At 38.6% G+C, this 16,272-nt stretch overlaps 2 protein-coding genes across 2 annotated transcripts in view; one reads left to right on the forward strand and one right to left on the reverse strand.

The window, feature by feature from the left end:
• Ero1a (endoplasmic reticulum oxidoreductase 1 alpha) overlaps positions 1-2,491 on the forward strand; it is a 37,082-nt gene extending 34,591 nt beyond the window's left edge. Inside the window, exons 14-16 of the mRNA XM_059273778.1 lie at positions 330-416; positions 489-622; positions 2,266-2,491. Of these exons, the coding sequence (XP_059129761.1) occupies positions 330-416; positions 489-622; positions 2,266-2,326 (282 nt within the window). The 3' untranslated portion in view covers positions 2,327-2,491. The remainder of the gene's footprint in view (positions 1-329; positions 417-488; positions 623-2,265) is intronic.
• Positions 2,492-5,659: 3,168 nt separating this feature from the next.
• Gpr137c (G protein-coupled receptor 137C) overlaps positions 5,660-16,272 on the reverse strand; it is a 73,777-nt gene continuing 63,164 nt past the window's right edge. The window contains exons 4-7 of the mRNA XM_059273779.1: positions 11,082-11,231; positions 9,656-9,781; positions 9,386-9,504; positions 5,660-8,449 (exon numbers count right to left, since the gene is read on the reverse strand). Coding sequence (XP_059129762.1) covers positions 8,272-8,449; positions 9,386-9,504; positions 9,656-9,781; positions 11,082-11,231 — 573 coding nt within the window. The 3' untranslated portion in view covers positions 5,660-8,271. The remainder of the gene's footprint in view (positions 8,450-9,385; positions 9,505-9,655; positions 9,782-11,081; positions 11,232-16,272) is intronic.

A 16,272-nucleotide genomic window follows, 5' to 3' on the forward strand; every position in this document is an offset into this window, starting at 1 on the left:
GTATGAAACTAACTGACGTATTTTTTTGGTAGCGTGGATTTGGAGTGAGACAAGGCTGGTCACTCGAGTGTGAGCTTAGACCTGCTGTGACATTTCTGAGTCTTTTAAAGAAATCCATGGGGTAGAGCATGCGTAGCTTTAGATTTGTGGGAGATGGAATGGTAAGGAGAGGTTCTGGTATGTGGCAGACGCTCCGTGTACGCTGCCCTTTGTTTGATACCCCTTAGTGCACTGTCCAGGGCTGAGCACATGGAGAGCACGCAGAAAACAGTTCTTAGTTGATTACATAAGTACGCAACTTATATAACATTATGTCACATTGTTTTTAGGAGGACTTCCGACTACATTTTAGAAATATTTCGAGAATCATGGATTGCGTTGGTTGTTTTAAGTGTCGACTGTGGGGAAAGCTCCAGGTAAGTCTTGCTCAGTCTTCGACTTCACTCTGTGTTGAGGGGTTTCCTTATTTTTTCTTCTTTCTGTTTTAGACTCAGGGTTTGGGCACTGCTCTGAAGATCCTGTTTTCCGAGAAACTGATAGCAAATATGCCAGAGAGTGGACCAAGTTATGAATTCCAGCTAACCCGACAGGAGATAGTATCCTTGTTTAATGCATTTGGAAGGTTAGTTTTAATGTTCTGAAATTGTTTCTGCTAGCCACCTGAGTCTGATGTTAATAGGTACATTTTCAGATAAAACTAGGAGTGTCCTTTTTAGTAAGATTACCTTGTTATAGAATGATATGATCTGATAAAATACCTTTAGAATATATACACATATTACTTGATTATTTCCATCTATTGATTTTTATATTCATATTTAATTTACTGACAGATTTGAGTACCGTTAAATTTATACATTTTATTGTAATTGTTTTGTACATTCATACAAAGATACATGGTATTTTGCTTTGTTCTGTTTTGAGATGCGATCTCACTATGCAGCCCTGGTAGGCCTGGAACTTACTATGTAGACCAGGCTGGTCTTGAACACAGAGATCTGCCAGTCTCTACCTTCCTCCTGGGATTAAAGGCGGGTGCCATCAGGACCAGCTTATTGTAATTATTTAAAAGCATTTTATTGGTGTTATTTTTGAAGGGTATGGAAAGTCACAAATATTTCTGTGAACTCAGCATTATACAAAAGATTAGTAATTCTTTAGAAATAATTATTTTCTGTCAAAATGAGGAAAAGCATGGGATAAGAAAGATACACCAACAGTTTTCAGTGTGGATGGCTTTTCCTGCTGGCTCATGTTGATTCTGAGATTGACAAGCGTTTTCTTTCTTCAGTGCTGGGGAGTGAACCCTAGCATGAGAGACAGCATTCTCCAGTCCTCTCAGTATTTAAGGGCTACATTTTTTCACCTAAAAATAATATCAAACATTTTAGGATTGAAATAATCGGCCTTACAAATTTTCTCTGGCATCGAGGAACTTGACTGTTTTAATTGTGTGCTCTACTTTTATCCTACTGGAGAGCAGAGCTAAAATGCATGTAAAAGGGAGCATGCAAAAATACAATACAGAACAGATTTTACTATATATAAAAATTGGTGCAAACAGTTGGGTCAGAACAGGCTTTTCTCACTCTTTAAAGATCAGGGCTGGAGAGATGGCTCAATGGTTAAGAGCACTGACTGCTCTTCCAAAGGTCCTGAGTTCTATTCCCAGCACCCACATGGTGGCTCACAACCATCTGTAATGAAACCTGGTGCCCTCTTCTGGCCTGCAAGGACACATGTAGGCAGAACACTGTATACATAATAAATAAATCTAAAAAAAAAACCAAAAAAACAATAGCTTTGATCTTTGTAAATTTTGTACTAAGTAAAGGTATATTACTTATTGTATTCTTATACTTCTGGATATTTAAATACTTATTTTAATGTTTCTGCATTTCTGTATTTATATTATGTATGTAATATAATTAACATTTATGAATACCTAAAATATCTAAGTATTTTATACTTATACACTTAAGTATTATATATTAAATATTGATGTGCTTTAAATACTTTAATATAGCTCTGGGTATTTAAATTTATATAATTTTATATGTATATATTTTAATACTGAAGTATTAAAAGTTAGTTTGTGTTTGTAGATTTGCCTTGCCAGATTAAAAACTAAAGGATATAAGTAGATTTGTGTACCTTTCAATTTATTGAAATAAACTACTTTAAAATTTTTATATACTCTAAACATGAAAAATGATTAACAGAAAATTTTTAAGTGTTTTTAAGTGAAGTGTTTCTTGGTTACAGGATTTCGACAAGTGTGAGAGAATTGGAGAACTTCAGGCACTTGTTACAGAATGTTCACTAAGGAGGACAGCTTGAAAGGTGCCTGTTTCTGGACGGGGAGGCCAAAGAGCTGAATCTTTCCGAGCAGCGTGACTGCAATGGCCGTCTTAAGGCAAAAATTTCTATAAAGCTGCTTTTGTAAAAGGAGAAATACATTGTTTTAAGTAAATGACATTTTTAAAAATTGTGTTCATGTTTAATATTATTGTGAATAAAAGTAGTATTTTGATAATGTACAAATTTTAATACTAGACAAAGGTAAGATCACCAAAATCCATATGGTAAAGCTAGGTGAATGTCTTAAGCCTCTCAAACTAGATTTATATTTACAAAGATATGATAAAAATAAAGTTAAGATAACTGTGACAAGTATTGGATAGTAAAATTCTGAGAGGCTCACCAATAACCCTTGGTCAACAGCCTAAAAACACCAATGCATTTATTTGCCTCGTTCACAAAGAAACTACAGAATTCCCAGTTAGATTTGAGTTTTAGATAAGCAGCTAGTTTTCTTAAGTGTTAGTGTGTTGTATGCAGTATTAGGGCCGCATTTATACTAAAAGTAATTCATTTGTTTTAAGTTCAGGGTTAACTGGGAGGCCTGTGTTTTCCTGGCAACCTTAAAATACACTGGTATGAAACATTCCTTTTAGAGCTATATGGCTATTGTGATTGTGCTGTTTTGGTATGCAGGGAAGTAGACCAACTATCAGGCACAGGAGATTTCTAAACATTGTAGAAAGATGAAGAGATATATTTATTCTCATAATACTTCCCCTAATAGTAGAATTTTGGGGAAAATTTTATTTTTATATAATTTCAGATTTACAGAAAAGTTTCAAAAACAGTGCAAAAAAATCTGTTTTACTCAAATTCATTGATTGTTCACGTGTGTTTTACCTCTCATCCTATCCCACGCTGGGGATTGAGCCCAGGACCTCAGGCATGCTGGGCTAGCCCTCCACCCCTGAGCTGTGTCCTCAGGTCTTGCTTTATCTTCTGTGTAGACATAGATACCCTGTTTTTATTTATTGTTTGAAAACTAGTCATGGGCTTCATGTGTTAACCCAAAATACTTCAGTGTAATGCTCAGCAATCTCCTAAAAGTGATTTTTTTGTTTTTCTTTCAAGGGAAAAACCAAACCTTACTAATCTGAGCTAAACTACTATAAGCCTTAGAATAAGGAAATATCTCATGTCCTAGTCACTTTTTTTTTTTTGCTTGCTTTTTTTGACCTGTGTAATCATAGGTTAAACAATTCATGTTTTTTTATACATGAACCTGATTTCTTTTGCCTCCATAAAATGGAACTGTAACCTGGATAGGTTTTCACTAGTGGAAGCTTTTTACTGAGAACAGTATTTGAAGTGGTTTAAGAATTTATATCACATGGCAATTATAAGTGCTGTAGACCTCAAAATTATGCCCCCTTTATATCATATATAAAGTCTGAGCGGTTAGGGCAGGTTGGGATGTCACATAAGAAAAGCAGAATTTCTATATGTAATGGTCAGAAATGTCACTTTACACTGCTGTGTATCTTCTCTGTCCCTAAGATTTGGTCCAGTGCCAAGCATATAGTTGGTGTCTAGTATTTGTTGATTCAATGTGTAAGTATGTATTTAGTATACTTTATGTGAATGATCATAGAACTATGTTTAACAGTGTGTCCTCTTTTCCTTTCTCATTTTCCCCCTTCTTTTGAATAGGGTAACAAATGAAAGATGTCAACCCACTAATTAAATCTGTTTTCTTGGGGATTCATAGTACTAAGTGATTACCATATACAAGGTGTTTCAGCAGCCAGAGTTCTTGAAAACCTCACTGCTTTCACTTGCTGCCTCCACTTGATTGGCCCCGTGTCCTCTGTCCTTCCAAATGCGGTCGAACAGCTTAGTTCTAAGTCTGCAGTTAACACACACAAGCTGTTTCTTGATTTGAACTTTTCCTGCACTTGACACTCTTGACAATCTCTTCCTCCCAGTCCCTGCTCCATTGTGTCCTTGTGTCTGGTTTGCTTCTGGATGCCTTTCCTCTTGTCTCCTCAGTTACCCTGGATGTCATTCCTCAGACTTCTTGTTCCCAGTCACTGCTTCACTCGGGTCATTTCCATCCAGTGAGGCCCAACAGACTTTAGCTCAGACTTAGTGTGTTTTCCTGCTGGACTCACTCGAGTCTCCACAAACCCACTCCTGTGTCTGCTCCTTACTTGGTTAATTTCAGAGCCATTGTTCTGTACAAGATTTTATAGTTCACTCCTCTTCCTCCTAACTCTGAGTTCTGCTGACTTATCATTCTCTCTCATTTTTGTTACTGTTACCCAAAGGACTATCCATGTCTATTTCCTCATCTCTGTGGCCCATATCACCATATTTGGCTTTCTAGAAGCATTCAACCTAACACCCACTGGCAATTTTATGAGCTTTCTGGTGAGAGCTTTTACTTGGTGTCCAAGATCCTTTTCTTGTCTTTGCCACTCTGTTCTGATAAGCGTGTTAAAGTCCAGAGCTGGATCTCCCTCCAAACCATGGTAGACACCGTATTTGCATTGAGAAACCCAGGCTTCTTCCCCACCTGGGAAGTTCCGTGCAGTTTTGAAATTACACCTGTCCCCTTCCCATGGTCACCACTGTAATTGCAACCTACCTCTACTGAATCACTTATTGTACTGTATGTTTTACTTTTTTAAAGTGTCCTTTACTAGAATGTGAGCTCCCTAGGGGCAGGAAAAGAGACTATTAATTTTGGCATCTCTGTAGCATAGTGTTTGGCATATGAGCATTTAATAAATGTTTGTTGAATTAATTGCTTCACAGTGACAGCTGTGCCTCACTGCGAGTACCCTCACTGCCTTTGCTTACGACAAGGGTCAGTAGACTTTGGGGTGGGCAATAAAGATGAAAATAATTTGAACTCTGGTGTGGTCTTGGTCAGTCATGAGTGGCGTCTACTTTGGAAACAAGTTTAAGGGAGGAGGCAACGTCACAGGAGCTTCTTGATGAAAGAATGGCTGGGATTGTAGACTAGACGAACTACAAGGTTCTCAGGAGGAAGGAGATGTTATTAACTGTTTTGTGAGGATTTTTCTTAGCTTAATGTTTGAATAAATGTCTACCTAATGACACTACCATTGAAAAACATGGTACTTTATTTCAAACAGGCTGAAATATGTGTTGTCATCCAGATAGAATTCATTATTCACTAAAAGGCAAATTCCATTTGTAATGAGGTTTCTGAAAGGGACTGAATGGATTCCATTAATGATACTAAGAAAACACACCTCCAGATAAAAGCACACTCATTAACAGTAGTGTTTTATTATAATTTAGTGAAACAACAAATAAATACATTCATTGGCCACAGCTATACTTTTGCAACCAGTTTGAAACTGACTGTATAGCTGAGAAACACTGTTAAACAATAAAAAGGCAGTAATGCATAAAAAGCCACTTTAGCTATAAATTACATTGTCCATAAAACTACAATCAGCTACAATAGGTGGTTAAGAGTTTCAAAATTAATAGCAACCCAAGTGAAATCAACGATAAGAACAAATATTGCTAATCACTGTAGAATTACACACTTAAGCAATGAACTTGGATTTTCTAATTAATGATTGTGAGCAAGGGCTGGAGCTGTCATGTGCTTCAGTGCAGGTGGACGGGGAACTGGAGCCCTTTGACCTTATGAACAGCTCCCTCCGAGACCGAACTTAAAGTGCTGCTAGTGCGTTTGAAGTTTTAAGCAAACACTGGGGCAGATGTCTTCTTTGGTGATGTACTGTGAAATGTGTGTAAGGAGACAAATGTTAAGAATTTAGGTACTTTATAGGCCAGGTGTGGTGCACACCTTTAATCCCAGCACGTAGAAGGTAGAGAGGCAGGAGAGTCTCTGAGTTCAAGGCCAGCCTGGTCTACACAGTGAGTTCCAGGACAGCCAGGACTACACAGAGAGACTCTGTTTCAAAACAAAGCAAAATGAGAATTTAGGTACTTGAGTCAGTGATAAATATAATAAACTAATAATAAATATCAAATTCAGTGTAGTCAACCAGTGCAGCGAAAACTAAGATACTTTATCTGAAGAGTTAAGTAGTCTTTGTTTACTTTGTCAACCAGGATGTTTGTGTAGAGAAGCTTAACTAGAAAAAAATATCAAAGACAATAGTTAGATACTTAATTAACATCATCAAAATAAACACCTGGCATTCTGAGGAACCGAAAAACTGAAAAGAAATCCACAGTTGTAGACTATTGTTAGGGTTGTCATCATAGTACCAAGGCTAACTTCTGTACTATAAAAGATTCATTTGTTACAGTAAGAACTTATAAACAGATGCTGTGCATCTATAAGTATGCTTCTGATTGAATTTAAAATCGTTGTTCATAAAAAGAAGAAAAGTATTTGGCTTTGTACCATCCTCTCAAAAGATAGAAAGGATTAACAATATGTTTCTAAAGATTCACATATTATACTTTTGTGAAGTTGCTGCTTTAGTTGTTAAAAAGCTGAAAGATTTTAGGTATGAGTACAAATAAGACAGTTTCTAGTCACAGTAGACAGAAGAGGGCAGCTGTGTTCGTCCCAGTTCCAAAGCAGCTGGCAGATCCTGTGTGGGGTCTTCACCTGTGTGACACCTAAGCTGCCTGTCCCCTCGGAATCTGAGGTATTCAGCATCTGCTTTCCATAGAGACACAGGTAGAAAGTGCATTTTAAATGGTGTTGTCTTGGCCTACTGTTGTGTGTGTGCGTGTGTGTGTGCTTGAGTACACATGCATGCACAAGCACATCGCTTACAGCATGTTGAAGACAGTTTTAATGACATCCTAAACTGTCCCAATGTTCTTAACCTCTTACACTTCTCTCGTTTGCTTATTCAGTGCTGGAATTGATTGGAATTAATTTAATCTGGCTTAGCCCATATACAAGGTATAAAATGTGAAAAATAAAGGCGGGATTATACATTTTATAAAGTATTGCACTTTAGCTCACTGCAAAATGTCTCATGATTTAATTTACCTGAGGACAATCTTGACTCAGTAGGTAGGATGTGCTCCATCTCTTTCAGATAAATTGAATACCCTTTGAAAGTCTACCGTTTTTAACGTAGCACTTTTTTAATGAACAATCCCTCAATGCATCTGTAAACTTGTTTAGTTAGTCCCAAGAAGTTCTACTGCAACCCCTATGCAAAAGTCACTATTGCTTCTGGAAGAATCATGCTTCAACTGCTACTTATCTTAGCCATACAAAATAGCCACTTGACCAGTCCTACTCAAAGCCACACAGTCTCCACTGGCTTATTGTTCCTCTTGAAGAGACTCCTCTGGCTTTCCAAAGAACACTGCCAGCCAGCAGCACCATGAAGGGTTTCCACTATCACTTGTTTAAAACAATGGAGTAATTTCAATTGACATTTTTTTCAAAGCATGCTTTAAAAAACTGTCTTCAATGTTGCATATTTTTAAAAAGAATGATACACTTTTAAGCCTTAACTCTGTGCACTGATCATACTTTAAAGCTGTAATTGGGTAAAGATTCCATGTAGAGTACACCTTTGAATTTCTAGGTTTTGATTCTTGTGGAAAAACTGCCTTCCGATCTGGTATACAATAATATTCTGGTGTGAATACTCAAGTGTGGCTTTGGGGACTGCAGAGTATTCTTTCTGAACATAGGTAAAAGTGCAAATATGCAAATGTGCGTTGGACATTCAAAGTTAGGAGGTTCTGAGGTCATCAAGTACCTTTAGCATCTAATCTCTTTCTCCTCCAAACTTTGAATTTCACTATGCAGAGGTCAAAACAAACAGCTGTGTTTTGAGGCTCTCCACGAAACACAGCTGTATTTCCAGATTTTGCTAGTTGCAATAGATGATGCAATGTTGATGTAGATGCTTTTAAAGATGTTGAATACACATACACATTCATGAAAAACAGTTCAAGACTCCTGCTGTGGGGAAGCCCTCAGTTTTGTGGCGTTACATACAAGCTATGGTGATTCCTCATATCTAAATTACTGCACGTGAAGAGCAAAGGAGCAGTGTCCGTTACAGGTCCATTCAGTGGGGGGGTGACTGTGAATGTGCTGCCGCCACACCCCGTCATGGTGCCGTACCAGCCCAAACTCTGTGAGTTCGATAAACTGCAACAACAAAAATAGAAGGCAAAGAAGTCAGAGGGCTGTGATTAGGAGTCACATTGGCATTTTGCAATAAATGTGCAAACTAACACCGACTTTCTCCACAATTTGATGGCTTCTACCGGATATTTCTGACTTGTGACACACATCCCAAGAAGTCTATGGCTCTGAGAAGTGGCAGAGTGTGTTCGGCTGTAATAATCTATGTGCTATGCTTTGCTCCGACACATCTGCATGTACATGTGGTTCCTCTGATCCTCGTCACAAGCCTGTGAGACAGGTTCTGCTGCCACCCCTACTTCACAGAGGAGGACCAGCTTAAATGACAGGTCCAGGTGAAGTCAGAGGTACTGAAAAGGAAGCAAGCGGAAGATTGCTGTCGGTGTCTGACAAGGCTCTCTGATGCTGTTGGAACACGAGGGTGTGGGAAGACTGTTCTTTTTTGACCTGGAATCACACTAGGACAAGGAAGCAAACACACAGTGTACAGCGACCCCTCCCTGCCCAACACAGTGCACGCTCTCACAACCAAGAAGGGGGATGGATGGTATGGCTCCACTTTACTCCAACATTTTTTTTTTTTTGTTTTGGTTTTTCGAGACAGGGTTTCTCTGTGTAGCTTTGTGCCTTTCCTGGGACTCACTTGGTAGCCCAGGCTGGCCTCGAACTCACAGAGATTCGCCTGGCTCTGCCTCCCAAGTGCTGGGATTAAAGGCGTGCGCCACCAAAAGACAGGGTGATAGACTGGCTTCGGGTCAGCTGACAGTTGTTTACAGAGCATGCTGTATCACGTGGTTAAGATCTAGTGGGTTAAGGCACAGTAGTTCATGATCATGTGCCAAATCACCTGTTTGGTGGGTGGGTTAAAGCTCAGAGTTCTTTTTTGGTTTTTTTTTTCAGTTTACTTCATCACTAATTCAGTTAAGTGACTACATCTACCTTCCTTCTCGAGAGCTCCCCAGTCTGGGCAGGTCATCGTCACTGTCATAACGTCTTGGATTGTCGAAAAAGAAAGCTCTGGAGCTGTAGCTGTGGCTGCTTCCCATGCCAGCGGGTGCCTGTGGATGCAAAGTTAGAGACCGGGTGAAGGCCGGAGACTAGGGTCTGGGAGTTTGAACCTCAGCCTTACTCAAAACAGAAACGCAGGCTAAATAGTATATGCTTTAAAAAAAATGAGATTGAGCACTGGGGGATACTATGATATCTTACCAGATTCTGGTTTAATCTCTGTGCCCGGAAAAACAGTACCACTGACCATGCTGGTACGTGCTCCCACAGAAAGAGGACCATTCCAAAGATGATGTAGTCTCCTCCACTTCCATCTTCTCCACCAGCCTGTCCACAGAGCATGGCAGAGCAATTTTCACACTGGTTTTATATTTAAGCAATCACCAGCCACAAGTGCTTCAGGCTGGGTGAGCTAACATACATTAAGTATAAACACAAAAGCACTGGACTTTTCTGTATTTTGTTCATTTGTGACTTCTCATGTAATGGTTATTTTTTTTCTTCAAGGAACATAACAATACTTCTTTAAAAAAAACTACAATAAGACAATTAAAATTTTTCAATACATTAGCTTAGAAAAATAATTTTAGTCCTTGGATAACGCAGAGTGATGTCATTTGAGGCACCACAGTCTGAAGAGGGTTTAGCTATAAGGGATTACTGTTCCAGCTGCCCCACTGGCACAACAGCACCATGAGTCAGGCCTGTGGAAAAATGAGACATGCTAAGTACATCAGCACAGCTGATTTTTAAACTACGCTTTGGGGCTACTCTACATACTGAAGTTGTTTCTCTTCTACCAGATGCTGGGGGAGGGGAAGCAGAGAAAGGAGTGAAGAGAATCTGCCTGTGGAGTCACATGTGAAAAGTCCCTCTCCTTAGCGTGAGGATGAAATAGTCTTCTAGCACCCCTGGGTTCAGTGCTAAGTGAAACTCTACTAAGACAGAACATCTAAATGTCAAACTGTACTTTTAGGAAGGAGATGGAGTGCGCTGAGAAGTTAGAGACGCACAGCTACAATGCTGAGAATCACAGTAAATACGTGGACACACGAAGAACTATTGTAAAGAAAGTGATTATTTAGATACATAAAACTGAACAAAATATTAAGATTTTATGCAGTTCTTCCATCCTCACAGGACATGAGCTATAGTCACGGGCTAGTGACAATTATCTAGAGATATTAAAATATCATCCTTCGCCGGGCGGTGGTGGCACACGCCTTTAATCCCAGCACTTGGGAGGCAGAGCCAGGCGGATCTCTGTGAGTTCGAGGCCAGCCTGGTCTCCAAAGCGAGTTCCAGGAAAGGCTCAAAGCTACACAGAGAAACCCTGTCTCGAAAAACAAAAAACAAAACAAAACAAAACAAAATCATCCTTCAAAAAGTCGGTAAATAGGCTGATGACTAACAGGTTTCTAGCACTATTATTATTGACAAACTAAATTATTTCTTAGATAAAACTTTATGAAGAATGATTGCAAGGTGTCGCATGCAAATGGGAAAATTTAAACAGAGTTACTGAGATCAGAGAGTGCATAAAACCATGTCTGAGTCGAACACCAAGTGTTCTTGCTAACTTATCAGCTGTATCAATGGGAGACCGGTAACATAGACAGACCCTTACCTTATCTGAAAGATTATCCCAGCCATAATTAAACGGACTCTCTAATGCATCCTGTGATATGGTGATCACTACCAGATTATAACAAGCTCTGGAAGAGTAGAGAAGGGTGACTATAGAGCTGACGACGACAGTCTGGCACAGAGACATACCCTACAGGAAGGAGAAGCACAGGCATGATCTCAGTGGGTTTGCTATGGTGAGCGAGCTGTTCATCTGCATAGTGCACAGTCCTCTCTTTCAAAGTCCCCCCAGGAAGCTGAGTGGACACCTGCTCGAGCAAACTCCTTTTATTCTGCCTGTAATTCCTGTTTCTGGATGGCACTGTGTTTAATATGTGTGAGTGCTTGGCTCACTGGCCAAATGGCTACTGAAGGAAGATTTTGTTTTGCTAAAGTTGCCTTGTTCCTGTAGTGATACATGAATAGACACACTGGCCAGACCTGAGCCATAATTGATTCTAATCAGTGAAGTCTAATCGAAGTGGGAGCGGGAAATGGAAGCACTACTCCATTTGATGGACATTTTTTTTTTTTCTGATACAAAACAAGCAAAGAAGTTCAGTTCCTTGTATATCTGCTCCATTTTATTAGGAAATAGATGATAGTCCTTTGAGTGACACTGTGTTGCTGACAAAACAATCCAGGTACTTAGTTATGCTTCCAAATGTGTAACAGTCTAAACTACGGCTTTCACCATTTCCCCGGAGATAGAAAGCCCTGTGACTTCACAGTTTTCAACTATATTGAGTACAAGGAAGAGGATTGTGATATTGTTTGCAGGGACTCTCAACCTGGAGTCATTATTCTAATACAGTTGGTTTCCTTTGTAATCCTACATATTTTACCTATGAGTTAAAAACACTATTCTAGGAGGTGATAACATTACCAGAGAGACTGATTAATTTCAAGTAAACACTCAATATGGTAATTTATAAGTTTATGTTCAATTGTCACAAGCTTAAGGGACCATTACAGCATTTAGCACACAAGGTCCAGGGTTGCTAAATGACCTGTAAGTCACAAGGGAGTACTCCCACAGAAGTGTCCTCTGACCTTTATGATATTCAAGAAAAACCAGTTTATAATTATCTGGCCAGAACTGAACTCCATTTTATACATTAACATGTTTGGCAGCATGTTTCCTGTTTTCATTATGATCTGAAGCCATGAAACTCCCTGCCCTGCTGGGAGGGCTCCTTATGCTTTTGTGCGGCTCATGATCATAAGTATCGATGGACATCTTCCTAGAATAAGGACTTATAGCTAAGCATGGCACCTATTTCATGTTTAAACAATGCCATATGGCTCTAGTAATGTGGAAACTGTTGTGCAGACTGGGAAATAGAACTAACCTGATATAGGATTGTTTCTGGGCTGTTTTGAATTCTGACTCCATGCCAGAACTAAAAGAATACCTCACGTGGATAAACTGCAAATCTACGGAGTCTATCTCACTGGCTGCTCTGTGGGCAGAATCCTGCCTGACTTCTTTGAGTTCAGTTAATTTCTTAACTCTTGGGGCACAGGACATATTTTCTTACATGGGCACTCTTTATTAAATGTTCGATCCCATATGAACCAGTGATTTTAAATACGAGAGGTAATGTCTCAATATCATGCTCTGTTAAAAGTTTAAATTCACCTTTTCAAAAAGAAGCAGACGAGGATGATTTCAGTTCATGTGGGAAACCACCCAGTGGTCACTAGGAATAAAAAAACCCCACTCTATCTCAAGTGCAGAATTTAGGGATCAAACTAGGATGTCAGATGCTAACACTTGTTCGTTTGTTGGGTGATCTAATTTTTCTTCATTGGACTTTAGTGGAAGAATGAAACTCCACATTTGGATGATGAAGACAGCCTTCTTGACCTGATACCAATGACCAGAGGGTGATACCACCTCTCTGAAGTTGGATGAAGACCTATGGATGCTATCTTTTACATATATATATATATATATATATATATATATATATATATATATATATATATTCAATTCAAGGCAGGGTATCTCTACATATTGCTGGCTGTTCTAGAACTCGCTTTGTAGACCAGGCTGTCCTCAAACTCAGAGACCCACCTGCCTCTGCCTCCTAAGTGCTGGGAATAAAGGCTGGCTCCACCATGCCCAGCCCTTTTTATGTTCTTAAAATGAGTTACTCTTTGTGCACGTTTATTAACTCATTGAATTATGGTTAAAAAAAAAGAACATTCTCAAACTTTAAAAACTGTAATGAAGCTATTTAAAAATAAAAAGTTGTGGGCTGGAGAGATGGCTCAGAGGTTAAGAGCACTGACTGCTCTTCCAGAGGTCCTGAGTTCAATTCCCAGCAACCACATGGTGGCTCACAACCACCTGTAATGAGATCTGGTACCTCTTCTGGCCTGCATAATAAATAAGTAAATTAAAAAAATAAAAAGTTGTAATATCTAAAAATAGTCTGTATAATTTAAGTGCATGTCAAATTTTCCAGAAGCACATATAATATATGAAATTCCTATTATAATTATGGAAATTATATCGAACTTGTATTTTGTATTTTTTTCAAAATTTCATCAAGAGTTCAATTATTTCATAACCTCATAGCACTAACATCAATACTGCTTGATGTATGTGATAATGAAAAACACCCAACTCTGCCTCTACCACCACCCCATTCATTATTCTTATGTCTAGAGACAAATATCTGATTATATCATGCTCCCAAATTTACATATTGACATATTTGTTAACTTCTTTTATTTGCACTTTATATTTTAATCATGGTAACCACGTTAAATTAACCACTATACATTTTATTTGTATAGTAGGTTAAAATATATTGATTTCAGGATTGAAGACAGTTATTAAAATATTTATCACTAGGGCCAGAGAGATGGCTCACCAGATAAATGTGTTTGTTACCAACTCTGAAGTCCTGAGTTTGATACCCAGAACCCACATGATGGAAGGCAAGAACAGACTCCCACAACTTGTCATCTGACCTTCATACATGTGTGTGCACTTACACATACACAAAATAAATAAATATATAAATTCAAAAGTTTGTTCATAAAAGGGTAGACTGAGTCTGGTAGAGCTGAGATTCATTATTATAACTGACTTCCTCATAAGAACAACACATAGGAGAAGCAGCTGAAAAGAAAGAACTAAAAAGCAAAAAAAGATAACTCGGAAAGATGTTGACAGTAGAGTTTATTTTTGAGTTAATCCAGTACATTATACCAAAACATTTGTTTAATAATACATGAAAAGATTAAGTTTAAAAAATGTAAAGAATCAGGCAGTGGTGGCACATGCCTTTAATCCCAGCACTCAGGAAGCAGAGGCAGGTGAATCTCTGTGAGTTCGAGGGCAGCTTGGTCTACAGAGTGAGTTCCGGGACATGCACCAAAGCTACAGAGAAACCCTGTCTTGAAAAACAAACAAAACAAAACAAAACAAACAAACGAAGTAAAGATAAAATCTCCAGTAATGTGCATTTTAATTTTCTGATCTCCCCCCCCCCCCGTCAAGTTAATTAAAACATCAACCTAGAATCAATCCAGAGTTTAAAATATTATGAGAAAATATCCCACTATGATCTCTGGATGTTCTTGAACTCTTTGAGCTCTAATAAAACTCCATCTTAGCCTCCTGAGTAGCTGGAACTACTTTGTGATATGGCACCTTACTTGGGTTAGATTTTAAAGGAACATATTATTGAAGAAAAGTATGTTAAAAAGAACAAAACAAAATGCTGTAAGAATTACCTGTTAGCCACCAAAATGCAAGGTCACATATGCGCACGCACGCACGCGCGCACGCACACGAGAGAGAGAGAGAGAGAGAGAGAGAGAGAGAGAGAGAGAGAGAGAGAGAGAGAACGAGAGAACACTTTGTGAAATAAAATAGCTGACTGAATAAAATAGGCTAACTCTTAAACCTGTACATAGTGTAAGATTGTTTTCAAAGGGGAAAAGAGCAAAAAAATCAATAACAATGAAGCGATTCATAAAACAACTTAGAGACAAACTAATTATATAAAACAATGAAAGAAAACCAGGGATTTAGAAAATGAATGGGAGTTACCCTGAAAAGCTCAGGATTAAGAAATGAAAAAGGGTGCAACCACTGTACAGGCTAAAGTTCCACCAAGATATAGACCATCATCGTCAATCCACAGGGTCCCACACAGCCATCATCAACAGCCAATCCCTGGATAAAAACACTCCCATTTCTGTTTTTCAACCTAGTTCTGCTTCTTTTAGAGCTTCATATAAGTGGAATCAAAGAATATGGACTTGTTTGCAGGTTTCATTCAGTTTATGTGTCTCAGTGTCATTGCGGTTACCTCTTGTCATTGCTGAGGGTGACCAAGTCTTCAGGTTTTGCCATGGCTTTTCCTGGTCTAGTACTTGAAAGGCCCACTTTTTAGAAAACTCCAGGCAAACTGGGGCAGTTAATTATATTAACTCCACTGCATAATTACATCACTTTGCTTCTCTGACAGCTTGTTCAGGTGTATTTCTGTTAATGGGCAGCTTCTGTGAATACTCCTAATCTTTTTGTGGATATATGCTTTCACTTCTTTTGGACAGATACCCAAGAGTAGAATTTCTGAGTTGTATAGCATGTAGAGGTTCAACTGCTTTGAGCAACGATCTTCTTCCAACAGGGATGTATACTTTTATACTTTCAATGAAGCCTGACTTCCAGCTGCTTCATGCAGTTGTCCTGCCCCAGATCCTGTTGGGGTCGGCAAGCTTTTAACTGTAGGTTTGCTGCTGGATGTGTGGCAATGACTTGGTTGACTTTGCCTCTCCATGATTACTGATACTGTATTTTTGGCCTTTTGTACATTTGTGAATAACCTATTTACAATCTACTCTAACTTAGGATGTCTTTAAGGAACAACTGTAGTGCAGGGGATTTTTATAAATTCTGGACACTAGCTCCTCGTTAGATGTGTGCATTGTAAATATTTTTTGAGGCCTGTGGTTGGCTTTTGTGTTTTCTTACTATTGCCTTTTGATGATATTTTTAACCAAGTCTAATTTGGTTTTTCTTGGTTATTACTCTTTATGATCTAAGTAATCTTTGCCTGTACCCAACTTGTACAGGTCTTGTTTTCTTTTAGGAGATTTAGACTTTTTTCCACTTTGAACTTGTGTGTGTATATATATATTTATGTATGTATATATATGTGCAT

This window comes from Peromyscus eremicus, chromosome 9, assembly GCF_949786415.1.
Source record: "Peromyscus eremicus chromosome 9, PerEre_H2_v1, whole genome shotgun sequence".
Classification (NCBI taxonomy): Eukaryota; Metazoa; Chordata; class Mammalia; order Rodentia; family Cricetidae; genus Peromyscus; species Peromyscus eremicus.